This window comes from Larimichthys crocea, chromosome XVII, assembly GCF_000972845.2.
Source record: "Larimichthys crocea isolate SSNF chromosome XVII, L_crocea_2.0, whole genome shotgun sequence".
Taxonomy (NCBI): Eukaryota; Metazoa; Chordata; class Actinopteri; family Sciaenidae; genus Larimichthys; species Larimichthys crocea.
The window spans coordinates 4,151,923-4,169,857 of record NC_040027.1 but is presented as its reverse complement, the minus strand read 5'-3'; the positions used below and the strand labels follow the sequence as shown (position 1 = coordinate 4,169,857).

Below are 17,935 nucleotides of genomic sequence, written 5' to 3'. Positions count from 1 at the left end.
AGAGGTAGCATCCTACCTCTACTATGGCTTATGATGGGAGACAGAAGATTACAGATACTGTACAGTCTGTTTTCACTAGTTATAATGCGTGTAATATCCTCCTTATGCATAGGCCTGACAGTTCCCAGGTAATAACAGTGTGTTGTGTACTTTGGCTAATTAACTGAATACGTTATGCACTTAATGCGATTAGTCAACATGCATGACACTATCAGGATTTGAAAATTCTCAGCAGATTTAAACTGTTCGATTAAATTTCTGTTTGTAGCACTTACCTTGTATTGACTGCATTGATTATTAGACTGACTTCTCAATTCTAACAGTTGATTTGATGTTAGGAGATATACATACATACATACATACACACACACACACATACACACACACACACACACACACACACAAAACTGTTACCTCGGGTCTTTTTAAAGACAGGTGCTGTTCTAGTATTTTCTTCATGGCAGTGGATTACTTAACTAGTCCTTCACTGTACAATCCTCAAGTGAAACAAACTACAGTATGCGTCAGTTACACATGAATGAAATTGTTCGAATGTCACAGGATATTCCATTTGTTCACTTATGTAGGCTCCCTGGTCAACAGGACAGCTCGGATATAGCTGAGTTGCAAAGCGTAGGTATACAATATATACGTAGCTGAAAGGCTGAACATTAGGTACAGTATGTCCTTCTATAGTGATATTCATCATAGAAGCCCCTATTATTTTTGGTGTTTAACTGCTGTACAAAGGCAGAGGGCAGAAACTTGCAGCTCAGTGAAGTGGAGACAAAAAAAAGAGCTGACAAACTGCAGAGCAGACAGCAACCTGTCATTTTTATATTGCAGGCTGAAACTGCACTCTCTGTTTGGATCTTTAGGGAATTTGAGGGGAAATGTCCTCTTAGCTTTTTTTGTCCTTTTTAAAACAAGTTTAATAAAATAATTTTTGATTATAGTCTACAGATTATAGGAATGTATATGTTGTATCTGTTTACTAGATGTCTATACATCTATTATGAATACATTTATATTAAAATCAATATAATCATTTACATTTTAATACATTGAAATATGTGATTTGAAGGTAAAAAGCACACAGATTTTCCTAGAGTCAGTTAAAGGTGTGCAAAGACAGTCCCTCTTAAGCAGGGCTTAGCTGGGTTATTGACGGGATTGGATCTAACTACTGCCTTATTTAGTTATGTGAAATAAGAAACTGAATTACCAATGACTCAGGTAATCAAATCATTTAAAAAAGTATTATCAGTGAGTAGGTTTTACCTTTAGCTCTAGCGGCTTCTTGAGGTCAAAACAAAGTGTGGTTGCTGCAACATGGTCTGTAGCTTGGTTACTGTGGTTTGGATTAGGTTTAAGCTCAATGTTCTGGTAACTGCAGCATTATTTTTCATTATAAGGTGAAGCAAATGTCAGAAAGTCGCAGAGTTCAGTATTTACTCAGTCCTGAACAGATATGTTACTGCGTTTTGCCTTCGTAGAGCAGATTCTTAGCAGTGTGCCAGACAAATAAGAAGAAGGACCTCTGTGATATCAACTAAACAAACATGCCATGTTCTCCCATTCTGTCTTTGCAAGTATCAATATAGCATTCCTCGTGTCACACCCTTCCACTCATCCAAGGTAACAGGAGAGCTGTTACTATGAATCAAAGTGGTCTTACTACGCGGCAGACAAACGCGTTCACGCGTCAAATAGCTCAAGTCTGATGCCCCCTCTATGTACTAAAATATTCTCACCTTCACAACACCAACGGTTGAGTGCCAACAAGAGCTTTTTAGCAGCTTATAGGCGAATATTAAACAGAACGTCCTATTTGAAAAGGAAGTTCAAAACAAACAGAGACAAAGGGAATGTATCGAAAATGCGTCGCATACTCCTCCTGTAGATTTCAGTTGGTTCCGATGATGCGCACACAGAACCTGTCCTGGTGTCCTTCATTACAGAAAATATGTTGAGTCATTTTCTCCCAGTTCCTAACACTTTAGGTTGAGTGGGTTTGGGCTCCTAGAAAATTACCAATGGCCAGTTGCATACACGTTGACGTTTCAACCGGTCAATGATTGGTTTTGGTTCATTCACATCTGTATGTTAACACTGATGATATGTTAACCTCTCGCTCTCAGAAATCTATCTGGGAGCTACAGTGTCATGTAGGAGATATGAACACAGGAGGGCACTGTTGTAACGTCAAATGTTCACAGAATGATCAGGTCAGACACTGCTGATCAGGTAACGTGTGTGTGCTGTAGGAATGCAGATTAAAATGGACACAACCTTGCATCCTTTTTTTTCCTTGTCTTTTTTTAACGTAAGCGAGGCCTATGAGAGGCTGCGGGCCTAACGCTTTATCACCACCTGCTCGTACGCTCCAGCACCAACCCTGCAATGATAGGAAAAGACAAAATTATTAACCCAATGTAAAATCTAACTCATACGTGACACAGCAGAGCAGCTACAACTTCCTTCCTTCTTTTTTTAATATTCAAATGTCTCTGCACCAAACCAAGTCACTATTTAAATACAGGACAGTTTTCGACAAACAGTTTGCCAAAAGACAGCTGAGCGTTCTTGTGGAAGCTCAGTAATTCATGTTGAATGATGTTTTGACCTATCGCATGGCCCTGCAGTGGTTGTTAGAGTCCCACGTTCGGTGGCACCATTTTCTATCCTTGACCTAACTTACTTTTAAGCTGCATTAAGGATTCTTAACTCTGACTGAAGCCAAGAGTAGATACTCTGCAGCTTGTACCCATTCAGGAAGAACTGCTGTGTCTCGCCACACCATCTTTAGGGAACTGAACATCTGAATGTCATGTCGCTTTCAGTTGTCCAACCACCAGTAAATGAAACCCCTATGGTACGAGAAATGTTTACTGCTTTATGAGTCAACAAATTGAGTTGGGCCCACGTCACATAAGAAGACTGCACCCACAGGTTTAATGCAACTCTCCATAGTAGACCGTCTGGTGTATTATCAGCTAACAGCATGCTAACCAACTAACAGCATTTTAAGCTGGCCAACATGTTGCTCAATCCACCAAGCATACACTCCTATCTACTATCTGGACTTCAGGAGGACTAGGTCTGACCTGAGCACAGTTTCCATCATGGGTGAGGAGGTGGAGGTAGTGCAGGACTACAAGTACTTGCGTATGCACCTGAATAACAGACTGGACTGGAGATGCAACACTGAGGCTGTCTACAGGAAGGGACAGAGCAAACTCTACTTCCTGAGGAAGCTCCGGTCCTTTAATGTGTGCAGTAAGATTTTGCAGATGTTTCACCAGTCTGTGGCCATCTGCTGGGGCAGCAGCATCAGAGCCAGCGACACAAAAAAACTGAACAATCTGATCAAGAAGGCTGGCTCTGTGCTGGGGACTGCTCTGGAGCCCCTGCAGCTGGTTGTGGGGGGAAAAAAAGGATGCTCCACAAACTGCTCAGTATTATGGACAACAACTCCCATCCACTACATGACCCCCTGCTTAAACAACAGAGCAGTTTCAGTCGGAGACTCCTGCAGCTCCACTGTAAGAAAGACCGCTACAGGAGGTCATTACTACCAACTGCCATAACTCTGCATAATGACTCAGTCTGTGCAGAGAGAGGAGACTCATTCTGTATGTATATTTCATTTTATAATGCTGCTGCAACAAAAGAATTTCCTTTCAGGGATAAATAAAGTACTCTATCTATATCTATGTCACACTGGGATAACCAGCATGCCTATTCTATTAACCCACCAAACAACCTAAATTTACTAGTCAGCTATGCTAACAGTTTGCTGAGCTAATTGGCATACAGCTTCAACCACCAGTTGGAACAAAAACAACCAAGTATGCAATCCTTCCCATAGATGACGCCACATATGGGCACTATTTGTCTAAAATTCATCATAGATGTTGGTAGGAAAGAATGGTGGCGCACAAAAATAATTAAAAATGAAAGCATGTCACACAGCCATCTTAGTTTAGCATTTTAACATTTGCCAATTTGCACTGACCACAAATTACAACCGAGCCTAATGTTAATAGTATTAGTTTTAAAAGTATTTTATTATAAACCAGAGTAATGGGCAAGTTATGCATCCGTCAATCTCATGGTGGTTCTAGAGAAATGTTTGCACCGAATATATCAAACCATCCAGTAGTTGTTGATGTGTCAGTCTGAACAAAAGTGGTGGGCTGACCATTCATCTGTCATGCTGTTAGAACCGCTGAGTCAGTGTTGTCAGGAAAAGCTGGAATCACCACCTCCAGCCTCTCCATCTACAACAAATCATTTACTATAATGAGTTCAGTTCAGTGAATATCCCCAGCTCACCTAGTGGGAAGGTGATGGCTTCCAAGGGCTGTGCTTCCCCCTGGGCCGACAAACAGACGCAAGCCTTCCTCTGAAACAGACACAGTCGTATTAACATTCGGTCAGCACAGAGAGCACCCACACCCTCCTGTAAAATTCTTGTCATGAGGAGCAGCCAGTTGCTAGGCAATCTAAAAATAATCATGTATTGACAGCAGCTTTCTTTTCCTAGCTTTGAGCTGGATGAGACCTTGGAAAGAAAAACAATGCCCTGCTCCTCAAAGTGCACACCCTGACTCATGGAGTAACACAATACTGTCAAGTTAATTGTGTTATGAAGTGTAGCGGTGCATTTCAGTGTAGGGCTGCAACTGATGATTGATTGATCCAAACTGAATATGTTGTGGTTAATTGTAGAGCTGACATGATTAGAAGATTATTTGATTAATTCATGGTCAAAAAAAATGTTCTGGTATCAGCTTCCTAAATGAGCGTCTTTTGATTTTCTCATCATTTTAATTTGAAAATCTGTTCGTCAGAGAAAATGAAAAATACGAATCTTAACTTAAATTTATCATGGATTCACCTTATTCTGTCTCTCTAAATGTGTAGCCTACCTTCAGCACTGGAGTCCAGTAAGCTGGGTGTGAAGTCTTGACTCTGGAGAATCTTTTCCACGACGTCGTCAGCATCCACCCGCGTATCGTCCATCCTCTTCAGCTGAGACTCCATGGAGTCCTGTTTCACTGGGTGTCTGAGGGGAGGATATAGGAGTCATCTTGTGTCCATTTGGCCACTAATGGTTTCCACCACAAACTGAGAATGTTGTTTGTTTCATACTGAATCTACATTTCATTAAGTGCTCAAGAGGGGAAGCAGCTGGAAATGATGCTTAGTTTTAGATGACTCATTCTTATCAAACATGTTTTTGGTAGCAGCCACACACTTGATAGTGCTGCTTACTGCTAATACAGTAATACTACTGCAAACATTTGTGGCTGTTTTTAACCCCTGCTTCTTACTTCATAACAACAACTCAAATATGTTTTACGATGAGAAAACATCATTTTCTGCATATTGTTTGAGCAGCCAACACCCAGGAGGTTTAAAGGAACAGTTCGATATTACGGAAATATGCTTATTCACATTCTTGCCAAGAGCTGGTCTATGGGTAAATAACAAGCTACATCCTGCAGCTGGTTAGGGTAGCTTATCAGAAAGACTGGAACAGGGGAAACAGCTGGCCTGTCTTAGTCTGAAGGCAACAAAATCTGCATATCAGCGCACTATTTAACACAATATTACATCTCATTTGTTTAATCCATTTAATAAAGAAGTGTATAATTGACACATGTTGGTTTTACAGCAAGGGTATGTGCCAGATGATTTCTTGGCTGACGAAGTTACTTCCTCAAGTCTTGTTTTCACTGTGACTATACAAGGCAGCAAGTGGTAGTTTCATATTTACATGCGCAGATATAAAAGTGGTATCGGTTTTCTCATCTAAATTCCCTAAATGTTGAAGTATTCCTTCAAAAAACCTCGAAATTAATATCTCTGTAAAGTAACACATGCTGCACTGTCTGAGGTTATACTGATATGAGAAGTACATGAACCAATGCTGGAGTTTCAGAAGCTTGCTTTGTGGTTGGACACTTGACTTTTTCTAAATGCGGTGAGCTCTTATTGACACCCCATGTCAATGAAACCACAGATACTCTTCCGCTGCTCTTTTACAGCTGCTTCCTGAAATGCAACACAGCTCTCAGGTGTTATTTTATCTACGGTTTGTTAACTTCTTTAAAATAACTTCCTACTACTCATCACCACCTAAAAGAAGTTAGTTTGGACTTTTTGTAAGTGACATGCCCTCGTGCTCCCTTCTTGCCAGTGAATGAAGTTTCACCTGTTGAGTCGTTCACAGGACGAGGCGCTCCGGACTGGTGTGCCCGGTGTGTTGCTAGTGCTAGTGGGGACTGGGTGTTCAGGTAGTGCAGGACACGGTCTGGACTCCCTGTCCCGGTCCTCGCTGGGCTCCGGGATGCTGCCGATACCCGTTGAGGCGCTGCCCACTGAGTGGTTTCTCCGGTGACTGAACTCCGACATGCTGGAGGAGCGGGAGTGACCTGTGCTGTAGCCTGAGAGAGAGCGGCAATAAGTTTTATAATATAATAATACAGTACAGTAGCATATTTCTGGATGCTTGCAGCAAGGAGAAACAAATTGTGATCACACATTAACACATTGTAACTTTTTATGCTGCAAACTTGTCAGCAAACCGTTTATTTTCACATCCAGCAGTTACGAGGCAACTCAGTTATCACTCATTTGAAGCTGTTACTGTCCATTTTTTGAATGTGAGTATAATAATCACTTTCTTTTAGCTCTATTCTCTAGCAAATATTAGGCTCTTTAGCTGCTAAATTCTCCACTACATTCACCAGCTAGTTAGTAATAGTGTCTGTCTGTGTGTCTTTGGTGCTTTGAGCTTTTTTAAGCTTTTCAGATGAAAACAGCTGCCTGCTTTGCCCTAAAACGACACTATGAGAGTGGCGAGAGTGAACCAGTAAAGCTGTGGGCTGGAAAGCTAAATAATGAGCTGAATTCACTAATATAAATGACCATTTGACCATTTCAACAGGTTAATACAACAATCCTGCACGGTATATTATCTTTCTAAGGTACATTTATTGTAATATTGGTAATAATAGCACCAGTGGTCTAATTTAAATATTAATGACAGAGGATTCATTTAATATATGCAGACTGGAGTCCAATAATTGCTTCACTAATGAAAGACAAATGTAGAAGATACAGCCATACCGCCTGACATCAGAACTGAAACATTAATTAAAAAAATCAATGAATGTTATTTCATATTAATACTTTTTTAACTTTCTTTTTTACACATTTCGCTGTGCTGTAGAACGGATTTACAACTTACAGTGTGTTAAAAGATTTAGCAGTCGCTGCAGTCGCAGCGACACCCACACACTCACGTGCTCTTCATGACTGCAGGAAGCCATTTCAAACAAAACACATCTCAGGGCATCCTTTCACTGCAGCCATGGAAGAGCACACTTCCCACACACGGTGAGCTTCAAATAAATCTATCGAGAGTTATACGTGGCAGGAAATACGTTTTCAAATTCAAAATTAGACGGTCATTAGAGCTGTTCTCAGTGCATCTCTGTACTTCCTCTGATCTTTTATCACATCAGCATCATCGTCATCTGATCTGCCTCTAATGGAAACTCGAGCCTCGAGGTTTGAACTGGTGTCACTGGAAAATTATTTTATCACTTCCCTTCACCAGAGTCAAAAACATTTCTCAGTTTGACTTTACACACACACATTTTCTTTAGTAAAAGGATTAGGCGAGCAAAAGATCAGCATTATGTAGTTGAGGCCCGCTGTCACTCAACAAGCAAGGCTGGACAGCTGCTGTACATTATATCTGAATGATTGCCTGCCCTCCATGTCAGTGCAGGTCATGAAACGCAAATCAGAAACTTGATGTGCCCCTACCTGAGAGTTTGGACTGTTGGCTGGCGTAGCTGGACGTTCGGGAGTGGCCGCATCCCACAAGATCATCCGAAACAACAGGACACTTCCCTTCTCGACTCTCTGCTAGATTAGAAAGAACAGAACAGGAAGCATACAGGAGATGATGAACACTACCATAATTAAGTTAAATTACCATAAAAACCCTACATGTACAGCTTTTCTTATGCCTCTGGTACCAAACACGCATGAAATACTACACTAGATTTGTGTCTGGTATACATTGATTGATTGTGTATGAAAGCAGGAACAAAGAGATCCAGTGTATGTCTCAAGTGAAAGATTCAATGCCAGCCTCAGATACTCTATAAAGCACTTGTTCATATGAAAGAGATCTGCTCGGTTGTCTGCCAGATAGGTTTCGATTGAGACCACAGACCCAGTTTCTGCCCTGTTACATGTTCTACACAGCCTGACTTGTGTTACTGGCTGTTGCTTAGCTCCTTTCTGCCAGCAGACAACAGTGACAACAAGAGAGAAAACTCCTCTCTGCCTCCCACACACTGCCCAGCATCCCTGAGTTAATGAGCGAGTGACCACGTTGGCAAGTATCAGGACACAGCAGATAAGCACATTTAGAGGACTGGCTGGGAATCACAGGGTAATTCCTTATTCAATAATATGGTAATATCTTGCCTATAATGACAACAGTATCAGAGCTGTGGTGGTTTTTGAATCTAAAGTAATCATTTGCACTATGCAAAATTACTCTGACCCTAAAATATAACTGTTAAAAGTGAAGTTTGGTGACAGTTTGACAACTGAAATGGAACAGTACGCAGCTTATCAGGAAGCAAAAGCAAAATGAACAAGAGGCACAATTTTAATGTCAAGAAGCCAGACTGGCAAAAGGCTGAGCTGCCAGAAAGAGAGTTCACATGTCTGCAGGAAAGGCCTCTGGCTCAGCAGCACAACAGAAAGTAGACACCATTTCAACAGAGATGAATCCTGAGACGCCTAGGTGGATCAAAATAACCCGGTAATGTGTTTTTTTTCTCCAATATTCTGGTGCCATGATTATTTTAGAATATCACATTTCAAAAAATCGAAAAGAAAAGGATGTCACATGTAATCAAGAAATTGTGAATATATTCTAACAAAAAAAAAAATCTATCTGATACTGCTCAAACATGAAACACACCTGCAAATATGCACAGCCAAGACATGATGATGCAGACAGATACATGTGGCGTGCACATTTAAACACACAACCCCCCCTAGACGGACTCACACACAGTCCTATTTTTAACCATGTAAGAGCCTACAGGGTCTACGTACAGCAGATTGTAGCTAATCTAAGCGAGAACTAGTTTAAATTATACATGAAAGAGCTGCGCTACACTCTGAAGCTTCCACGAGGAAGGTTCAACACTGCGATGCGCTCACGCATGAATACACACACAGAACAAGAGTAAGGGGAGGTGAAACAGTGGAGTGAAATGTAGCAGAAAGGGGCAGCTGCAAGAGAAATATTTTCATAGCGTTGGATGGGAGATAAATAGCGGGTTTATGAATACATCATGCAGTAGAGACGTGAGTTTGAGAAGAATCTGCCACAAGTTATCAAATCAATATCTGCATTTTATTTCAACTTTTCAATAGTAGGAGTAGGAAGTGGGAAACAAAATGAGGGGCTAATGTTCATTAAATTTGAATAACGGCACTGTGGTTACAGCATGTAATGCACAAGTTTCAGTATAACAGGATAGTATGGGAAAATTCATGCTTGCTTGCCTGCCAAACCTGCTCAAGTTTACCTAACCTAACCGATACTGTATGTCAACAAAGAAGTGCAGAAAATGTGCACAAATATAGTCTGAACTTCTACTACTACTGTACAAGAAAGTTGTCAAACCTTATGAAAAACAAGACTTTCGTTCTTGTGGTTGGTTCATTTACCTGTGTGAAACTTTTAATAGTGTAAAGGGCTAGGTGTGGATTTAATGTTGGTACTTAAAGGGAAAAAGGTTAGGGTGGAATATGTCAAGGTAACAGGTAAATCAGACGATATTCTCTAGTAAATGTTGTCCATTACGTACATTTACTTGGTTTAAACAACCGAGCATTCTATCAGAGTACTACCAACAATGAATGATGCCCTCTCCTTGGATTATAACATAAAATCATAAAAGTGGCCAAACTACTCACTCTAAATCTATCAACAGCCACATATAAGATCAGAGGAGAGCAGGTCAGAACTCTGTAAGGTTGCTACAGTATCTGTTAGAAAGTAGAACAAAACTGTGTGCTCAATCAGGCCTCTGTAAATGTTTGGAAAAGCCACTGGGATGACTAAGCAGAGCAGAGAGTGTAATGTGGTGTGATTGGTCTCACCAGAAGAGCCTTTCTGTGAGTCCCCTCCCCTCCTCTCCTCCAGCAGGCTCTCTCCATCACCCTGGATTCCGATCACGGTGGCTGTGGAGGGAGGCCTGATGACGAGAGGAAAGACAATAAGACCTATTTTTTCCTTTCTTGTGTTTCAGTGTGTTAATTATTCAAATCATTTCTTAAGAATTAAAAAAAACAACAACAACTACAAAGCAAGGTGTCAAAGAATGTGGGAGAGAGGATTAAACATTTATCAGGGGAGGTAATAAAATCTTACTCATACAGATGAACACACAGATGCACATTTTAGCACAAACATACAGGCTACTGAACATTTTTTAGGTCACACTTTGCCCTCAGGTAAAACAGATTTTCTCTCTGTGTCTGTGACACATACTTTGAAAATTACGTTTCACTCAGAAGAACTAGTACGACAACACATAGCATGTTACTTGCAGGATCAAATCAATCAGAGCTTTTGACATGTGAAAATGATGATGACTGATATAGGCTTGCATAATTCTGTTTCATTTGGTTCCCATGAAACTTTTACGAGCCTGGCCAAACACAGCTTTGACAGATGTCAGTGCCACACCTACAGCGGCATTCTTAGAACGGCTCCAATACAAATTCAGCAAGCAGCAGATTTGATGTCACACATAATAGAGTATGGTGTTTTTATATATTTGTTTTTGCCTTTATTTGTCGGAGGTTAGTAGAGGTAGAGACAGAAAATGTGGGGGGACAGAGTCCAGAGTGGTATGATTCAACAAAGGTCCTCTGGCCAATTTCTAGGAGGAGAGAAAAGTAACTGACACACTGATGTTTAAACTATGGCAAAGAGAGCATTGCTGAACATGATGGTTCAACATCAGTAGGTAGGTGTTGTGGACTGTAGATGTGGGCAGGTTCCTTGTGGAGCATAAGCACGGGAATAGTTTAATTCACCAGAATTAAATGGTTATCCAATCAGACGGCTGAACTGCTGAAGTCAGCTGATTGACACCCCGACTGAACACAGAGCATACACTACAAACCAAAGCAGATTCAGAACCACATTAAAGTTGAATAATATTACTTCAACTTACGTTTTAAAACAGGGATCCCCTGACATGAGCTGTGTACTGATGATAACCTATGAAAAGAAGAAGAGATGTGTTAATGGATTCAGGTTTGACTTCAAGGTTTCTATTAGAATGGGTTCTTAGTTTAAAGAAAGAAATGGAAAAGGCATTTCTGTTCAAGCTTAGCTGGGTTTTATTACAGCTTTACAAGAATTTCAAAAGTCACTGGAGAAAAAAAAAACGTGAAATCTACACTCCCTGATTAGTGTTTTTTTTTCATCCTAAATTAGGATGAGTAAGTCGTTATGAAATAAAGCAGTTAATGGCTGTGGTGAGGAAAATCTGCATTTTCCCACAGCTGATACCACTCTTCTTCTTCAATGGTTTATTTCTGGCAACAGTGTAATGGTTTTTCAAAAACCTTATCTGTGCCTGGTTCCTAGTTGAGAAAAATACTGTGCCTGTATTCCAAATACCAACATATCCTTCAAAAGCAACTGAATCAAACGGCTGCTTTACCGTAGCTTCAACATTACCTTGAGGATGGAGTTATCCTGGCGGGTATTTTTGGTATCGTAGCCTTCCAGCAGACATCTGCGGGTTGTATTCCCTGAGCCGGCAAACTCTGCTAAATTCAGATCTGCAAAACCGAGCTGAAGGAGAAATAATGACACTGGATAAACTTTGGTTTTGACGTTTTGCCCAGTCAGCACTGTGATGATCTCTGAATATTAAGTGACAGAGGTCAGGGCATGACAGAAAAACTTCAAACTTTGTGTTTTCTTCTGCAATTTTAATATTTAGGCTTTTATCTAGAAAGTCCACAAGAAGAGGTTCAGCGTGCTCACTAAATAATGACTTTCAGTGAACAGTGAGAACACGTGACATCATGGGCCAACCTGCAGGCAAAGAAGGCCGTCTGTTTGCTACAGGCTCACATAGCTATCTACATAAATATGGCTGATTACTGTAGTGTACTGTAATGTAGGTGACCTGGACGCTGGGTGGGGTTGGGGGCTGGATAACAGAAGTTTGTGGGGAATTACCTTTGCATACGCCTTCCCGCCTTTCAGCTCCTACAGAAGAGAGGCATAAACCGGGAAATTAAAACAATAATGTTGGGACCAAATGGTAGCAAGAGGCAACCGCTTGAAATGTTCAATAATAAATTACTGGTAAAAGGAGCAACCAATGAAGGCAAAATAACACAGCTTGACATGCTGGTACAAAAAAGGGCAGGACACACCAGAAATAGCTTACAGATACAATGTGGATACACAATATGCATTTCATCAGGAAGGCTTATTCATTTGCTTGACTTTACTGCTGTTTGTATCCTTAAAAATATGTAACGTGACATGATTCGACTAGAGAACAGAGCACACTCGGGTAAAAGGCCAAAGGATAACAAAAGGTTGAGTGACAAAAGATTTGACAGTGATGAGTCGGTTTCCTTCAGGTTGCTGTGCCTGCCGTCTGCTCTTTTAGAGCTTGCATTTCAATCTCAAGTTTCAATTTGCAATACAAAAGTCTACGTAACCAATATGAGAATTTAACACAGGTACAGCAATTCTGTCAGCAAGGATGACTCTCCTCTTTATTGCAGCTTTGTTTCTAACCTGACAGGAACAATAGACCTTCTCCTGAACTTTGCATGTTCACATGCAAAGCATCAGATTTATGGACACTGTGTAGGTATATCTATATCTGATGTCTGGAGCTCAGTAACTACATACTGTACCTTTCTGACAGAGACACGACACACACACGGATCCAGTACACCTGTCCCTGCGTTGGCACTCATCTTGCAGGGGAAAGAGAACCGTTTCCTCCATCGAACACAGTTGGCCTGCACTGGCTCCCTGTGAGGGGAAACCACAAAGACTTAGACCATCTTTAAGCCCTCTGTAAGGTCAGACTCACGCATTTGTTGTGCTTGGGCTGCATGGCGGGGTCTAAAAGGCAGATTTACAAGTGGATGTTAGATTTGTGACAGCTGGAGAGATGAACAGGAAATTCAGGAAAAAGATGAGGCGACGACATGAAGCAAACGACCCAGGCTTGAAGCGAGGCCTGGGTCCCTATGGTAGGTACTTTAGCCCTGATACATGGGGCGTATGCTACAAAATGACAAAATGAGCTACCGGGGCGACTCACTGCTTTTGGATTTAAATGAGTAGAGACCAGCGTAGACAGTTGCAGGATTTAGGTCTTTTTGGTGCGGTACTGAAATTAAATGCAATAAAACACTAAAATGAAAGCAAAACAAACTAAAAAAACATTTAGAAATCCCACAATACTTTTTTAGTTGTTGCAAAAATGTGTATTGGAAACCAAATACCTAAACACTTTCATAATATTGCTCCTCATTCTTTAATCATGTAATATCAGTTTTTCAACTGTATTTTATTTTGAAGATGCTTTTGTGTGGCTGTTTCAGCACCATCATTTGAGAACTTATTTTGCAAAGTGAAAAAATTGTTTTAGAAAGAAATATTCATCTCCTTCAAAGTAACTTTATATCAATACCAAAAAGGTATTGTATTAGAGTATCAACAACAGTGTGAGTAGGTCTGATTCTCAGTATAAGCGGAGGTAATCGCGCTCTCCTTCATACATCTCATCTCATCTATAAGTCTCTCTCTTTATACATGGGTCAGATATTAAATAGTTATTAATATTTAATTAATAGTTATTAAAACATCTGTATCCATACCAGATAAATGTATTGTACTGGAAAGAGTATCAACAAATGCCCAACCTTACTCATGTAATATTAACAATTTGTTTCTATTCCAGAGTTTTTTGGACCCTTGATTTCCTACTTTGTCACTTGTGCTGATCACATTCCTAATCTGTGGGAGCACAACTTCATTTCATTAATTTGAATATCACCGTTACATAACAACGAAAACCACTAAGGTTGAATGACTACTGGACTAGGATTAACGATTCTTCAACGCTTAATGACACCGATTCAAGTTGCCAATACAAGCTTATGTGCTTAGCCCCAGATTTTTCGGGCCACTTAATAAGCAAGCTAATTAATCAGCGTCCTCTTTTCATCCATTGATTCATATGGCTGCATGAATCCAAAAGGTTACGGCGGCAGGTGTGGCTTGTTTTAGCACGATAGTAGTGGGGAAACACGTGTGCTCACATCCTCAGCCAATAACTAGAGGTTAAGAGGAGCCTGCTCTCAAGAGGATGTGATGAAGTCAAAGAATAAAGAGTGTGCATGCGTGGGCAGCATTACGATACCCCAGATGGCCTCTCTTTCACTGGCATCCTCTCTTCTCCTCTCCCACTCACCTAACCAACTCCCTTCTGTTAAGACAGCCGACATGCCATTCATTTTAATCAACTTTATCGGATTTGTGCAGGCAGAGCTGATGGTTTTCCTCTCTATTATGGTCCAACGATGCATCAAGTACAAAAATAACAAGATCTTGCATCTGCAATCGTGACCAAAAGACACAAATACTGCCAGACACAGACAGTTAACATTGCAGTGTAATGAGTGTCGATGACATAAGACTTAAACCATTAATAGGGTGTGCAGATCCCTGTAAAGAAGACTGACTGGATACGCAGGCCTGTGTTGTGCACTGTGTCCCTGCTTCACTATAAATAAAAAGCAGCAGATGCGTGACCAATGTTTTACAAACGCTGACTTCATCCAGAGTTTGATGAATTTCCGAGTGAACTCCCTGAGTCGGGGAGGGAACTCCCAGCCAGCTGGACGCTGTGTGCTTTGGGAATTCTTGCTAGATTGCCTGCACTGTAACTCACAGCACTTCTGAGCGAAGCAAAATACTATTAGTGAGAGTGAGTAAGACTGCTTTCAAGCATGAGCGGAGGTTGTCTCACTCTCTTATCTCTACACATGGCTCATATCTTGCTGCTTCCCCTTTAAAAGGCAGGTGTGGTTTAACAAGCTCTGACAAGCATGCTGTCATAGAGAAAACACATTTGGTGGAAGGGGGTTCAGATGTCAAGCAGCAATAAAAAGAATAAGTTAGATCAATTTTCAAAAAAATGATCTAACAAAGAAAGCTGAAAACAAGGGTGGAGTCCTTGTGACGAGCCACACCAAAAGGAAAGAAAGGGTCAACAATCGTCACTTCCCTTACACTAAAAGTTGGGATGACTGTGTGTGTGTGACAGTATTCACTGTCTGGGTGTTTCTACACTTTCATTTAGCTGTTGCTGTGCGAAAAAAATGTACAAAGACAATTGTGGCGATATCAAAATGACCGTAATGCCATGACCTTAGCAGCATCCTGATTCACAAAGGTCCAACACACTGGGCCTTTCTTACTGTAGAGCCAACACAGGGCTTGTTATATAACAGGGTGAAGCCATCTGATCTCAGCCTCCCTCTGAAACAAACGCGTTCCCGTGAGTCAAACGTTAGAGGCCAGTCTAATTCATGACTCTGAATAAAGTGATATCTTTTAATGGCCAATTCTTTGGTGTCACATGTCCGTGTCACCTTTAACGACCATATCAGTGTGAACATAAAGCAGATTCTGTAAGATACTACATTATCACTATGTCCATTTAGCTACACAGAATGTCCAACTTGAGATTATGTAATTATAACCAGTTATCCATTCATTCATTCTTTAAGTATTTTTTAAGCAAACAAACCAAAAATGCAGTTGCTTCAGCTGCCACTCTTATTCTAAATATGAATATTTAATAATATATAATAAACTTTCATTCATCACACTTTCAGACCAAAGTTGTGATTACTAGATGGCTAAAGGGGAAATATTACCTTACTCCAGCTGCTTTGCTCATTTCACTCAAATGAATCGTCTTTAGATTTTAGGTTGTTCGTAGAACAAAAAATTTAATATGAAGACATCATTTTCATGAAATCTTACAGATCACATGATCATATAACCCATTACTCTAGAAAATAACCAGAACATTAGTCAAAATGAAAGCAATTCAGCACTTATGGTGACTATCGATAAAAGCCATTTTAACTGTAACTCATGAGTGAAAGCACAATCAGATGTCTGTCACTGCTTCTTAACGTGACAGCAGTCACATCTGGACACTGCTGTGGACCATAAATAATGTGTTATTTATGGTCCATGTCAAACTATTTCATCTCCACTATTATTTAAACTAGCTTTAGAGTGAAGGTGACAAATGACACTTTGACTCTCACAGCTGTGCACTGTCCCTGACCACTTACAATCAAGACGCCTTCGACCTACTTCAATGATAACTTTACGAGCAAACAGAGGACAGGGACAACCTCGGGACATTAAGTGAGATTATTGATTAAGCAACAACCGACAGAGCAGTCGTATTTCTTTGCTTTGTGGCACTTGTGTGTGTCAGTCAGCTGGCTGCTCGGAGGAAACACAAATCAAGTCCACAAGCAGCGAGGAAGTGAGCTTGTGAAATACAACCTGAACATGAAGACATGCTTACTAATGAACGGATATTACAGAGCACACGCTGTCACATATGCTAATGTGTGTGCTCTCCATATGGTTTATAACTCTGTCAAACAGGAGTCTGTTGAAACAGCTCTGACTTGGAGGGAAATGTTGATTTCAAGCAACCAAAACACCGCGAGTGTCGTTAGACGTCAGTCTGTGTAGCTTCTTAGCTGGTTAGCTTGTAACGCAACAACGTTTAAAGCGAAAGCTCCAGAGCTAGTTTAACAACCCGCAACAGCTTTTTATATATGTTTTTATATTTTTATGACTGCATTAGGAGCAAACATCCTCACCGAGAAGACTCCTCCGAGAACCCCCCGTCCAGCAGTCTGACTTTACAAAAGAGGACACCGTTGACAAAGGGGACCGAGGAGAGCTCGTCCAGCTCGAAGTCCACCTTAAACTTGAATTTCTTCTTTTTCATCATCATTAAATCCATAAACAGATTTAGTGTTGCTGAGAAGATGCTCTAATCTCGCCCGTCGCTGACATTACAGCCCCATTGTGTTGTAGCACAGACACACAGTGTTGTGTTGTGGGAGGATGGCGAAGCTGCTGCTGCTGCTGCTGCTGGTGACAACAATCAACCCGGGAGAGCAGCTGATGGAGAGCTACTTCCTGTTGTGAGCTTTCACAATAGAAGCATCTGCTTTGCAAACCATTTAGTAACAGTTGCCCATTTGGATATGAAATATGTATATATATTTAATATTTAACAATATTGGATATTAAACAGAGATTTTAAATACATTTATTCTACAGTTTCTAGTCATGAAGGCTGTGCACCAAATATCAGCCTTAATTGTAGTTTAACACAATAGAAAGTGGTCACGTGATTTATATCTATATTTACCTGAAATCTGGACAAAGTAGTTTTTTTCTTTACACCTAAGATATATGCTTAGATGTTATTATTAATGAATCTGGTATATTCTGATCTGTACTTCTGGGTCATGTGGATTAATATTAATGACTGCCATGTTACCATAGGACACACCAGCAGCGAAACTAACTATTGACTATGACTTAAATACAGTTTTGAGGTATTTCTACATGACTGGTTGCATTATATGCCACATTATACTTCTACAACAAAACATTTTATATACATTTGAGATACGAAATATAAATTCACTAATGAATTATAGTAGTTATAGTATATCAAGTGATTAGTCACGTTTTACCAGTTAAAGCATC

The 17,935-nt window shown here is 40.5% G+C and overlaps 1 protein-coding gene across 2 annotated transcripts; it reads right to left on the bottom strand.

Annotated features, from left to right (window-relative positions):
* Positions 1 to 459: 459 nt before the first annotated feature.
* On the bottom strand, positions 460 to 17,332 carry LOC104935996 (protein FAM102B). Of its 2 annotated transcripts, none has more exons than XM_010751927.3 (11): positions 17,032 to 17,332; positions 13,015 to 13,135; positions 12,320 to 12,349; positions 11,810 to 11,926; positions 11,298 to 11,344; positions 10,216 to 10,310; positions 7,846 to 7,947; positions 6,224 to 6,455; positions 4,935 to 5,071; positions 4,339 to 4,408; positions 460 to 2,398 (listed from the first exon to the last, which is right to left on the bottom strand). In XM_010751927.3, exons 1-11 carry the CDS (start codon positions 17,175 to 17,177, stop codon positions 2,356 to 2,358), a joined length of 1,140 nt encoding a protein of 379 aa, XP_010750229.1. In that variant the 5' UTR covers positions 17,178 to 17,332; the 3' UTR covers positions 460 to 2,355. The 2 variants fall into 2 exon arrangements, with proteins under 2 accessions (XP_010750229.1, XP_019117336.1); XM_019261791.2 differs by having other exon boundaries at positions 7,846 to 7,944.
* Positions 17,333 to 17,935: the final 603 nt, after the last annotated feature.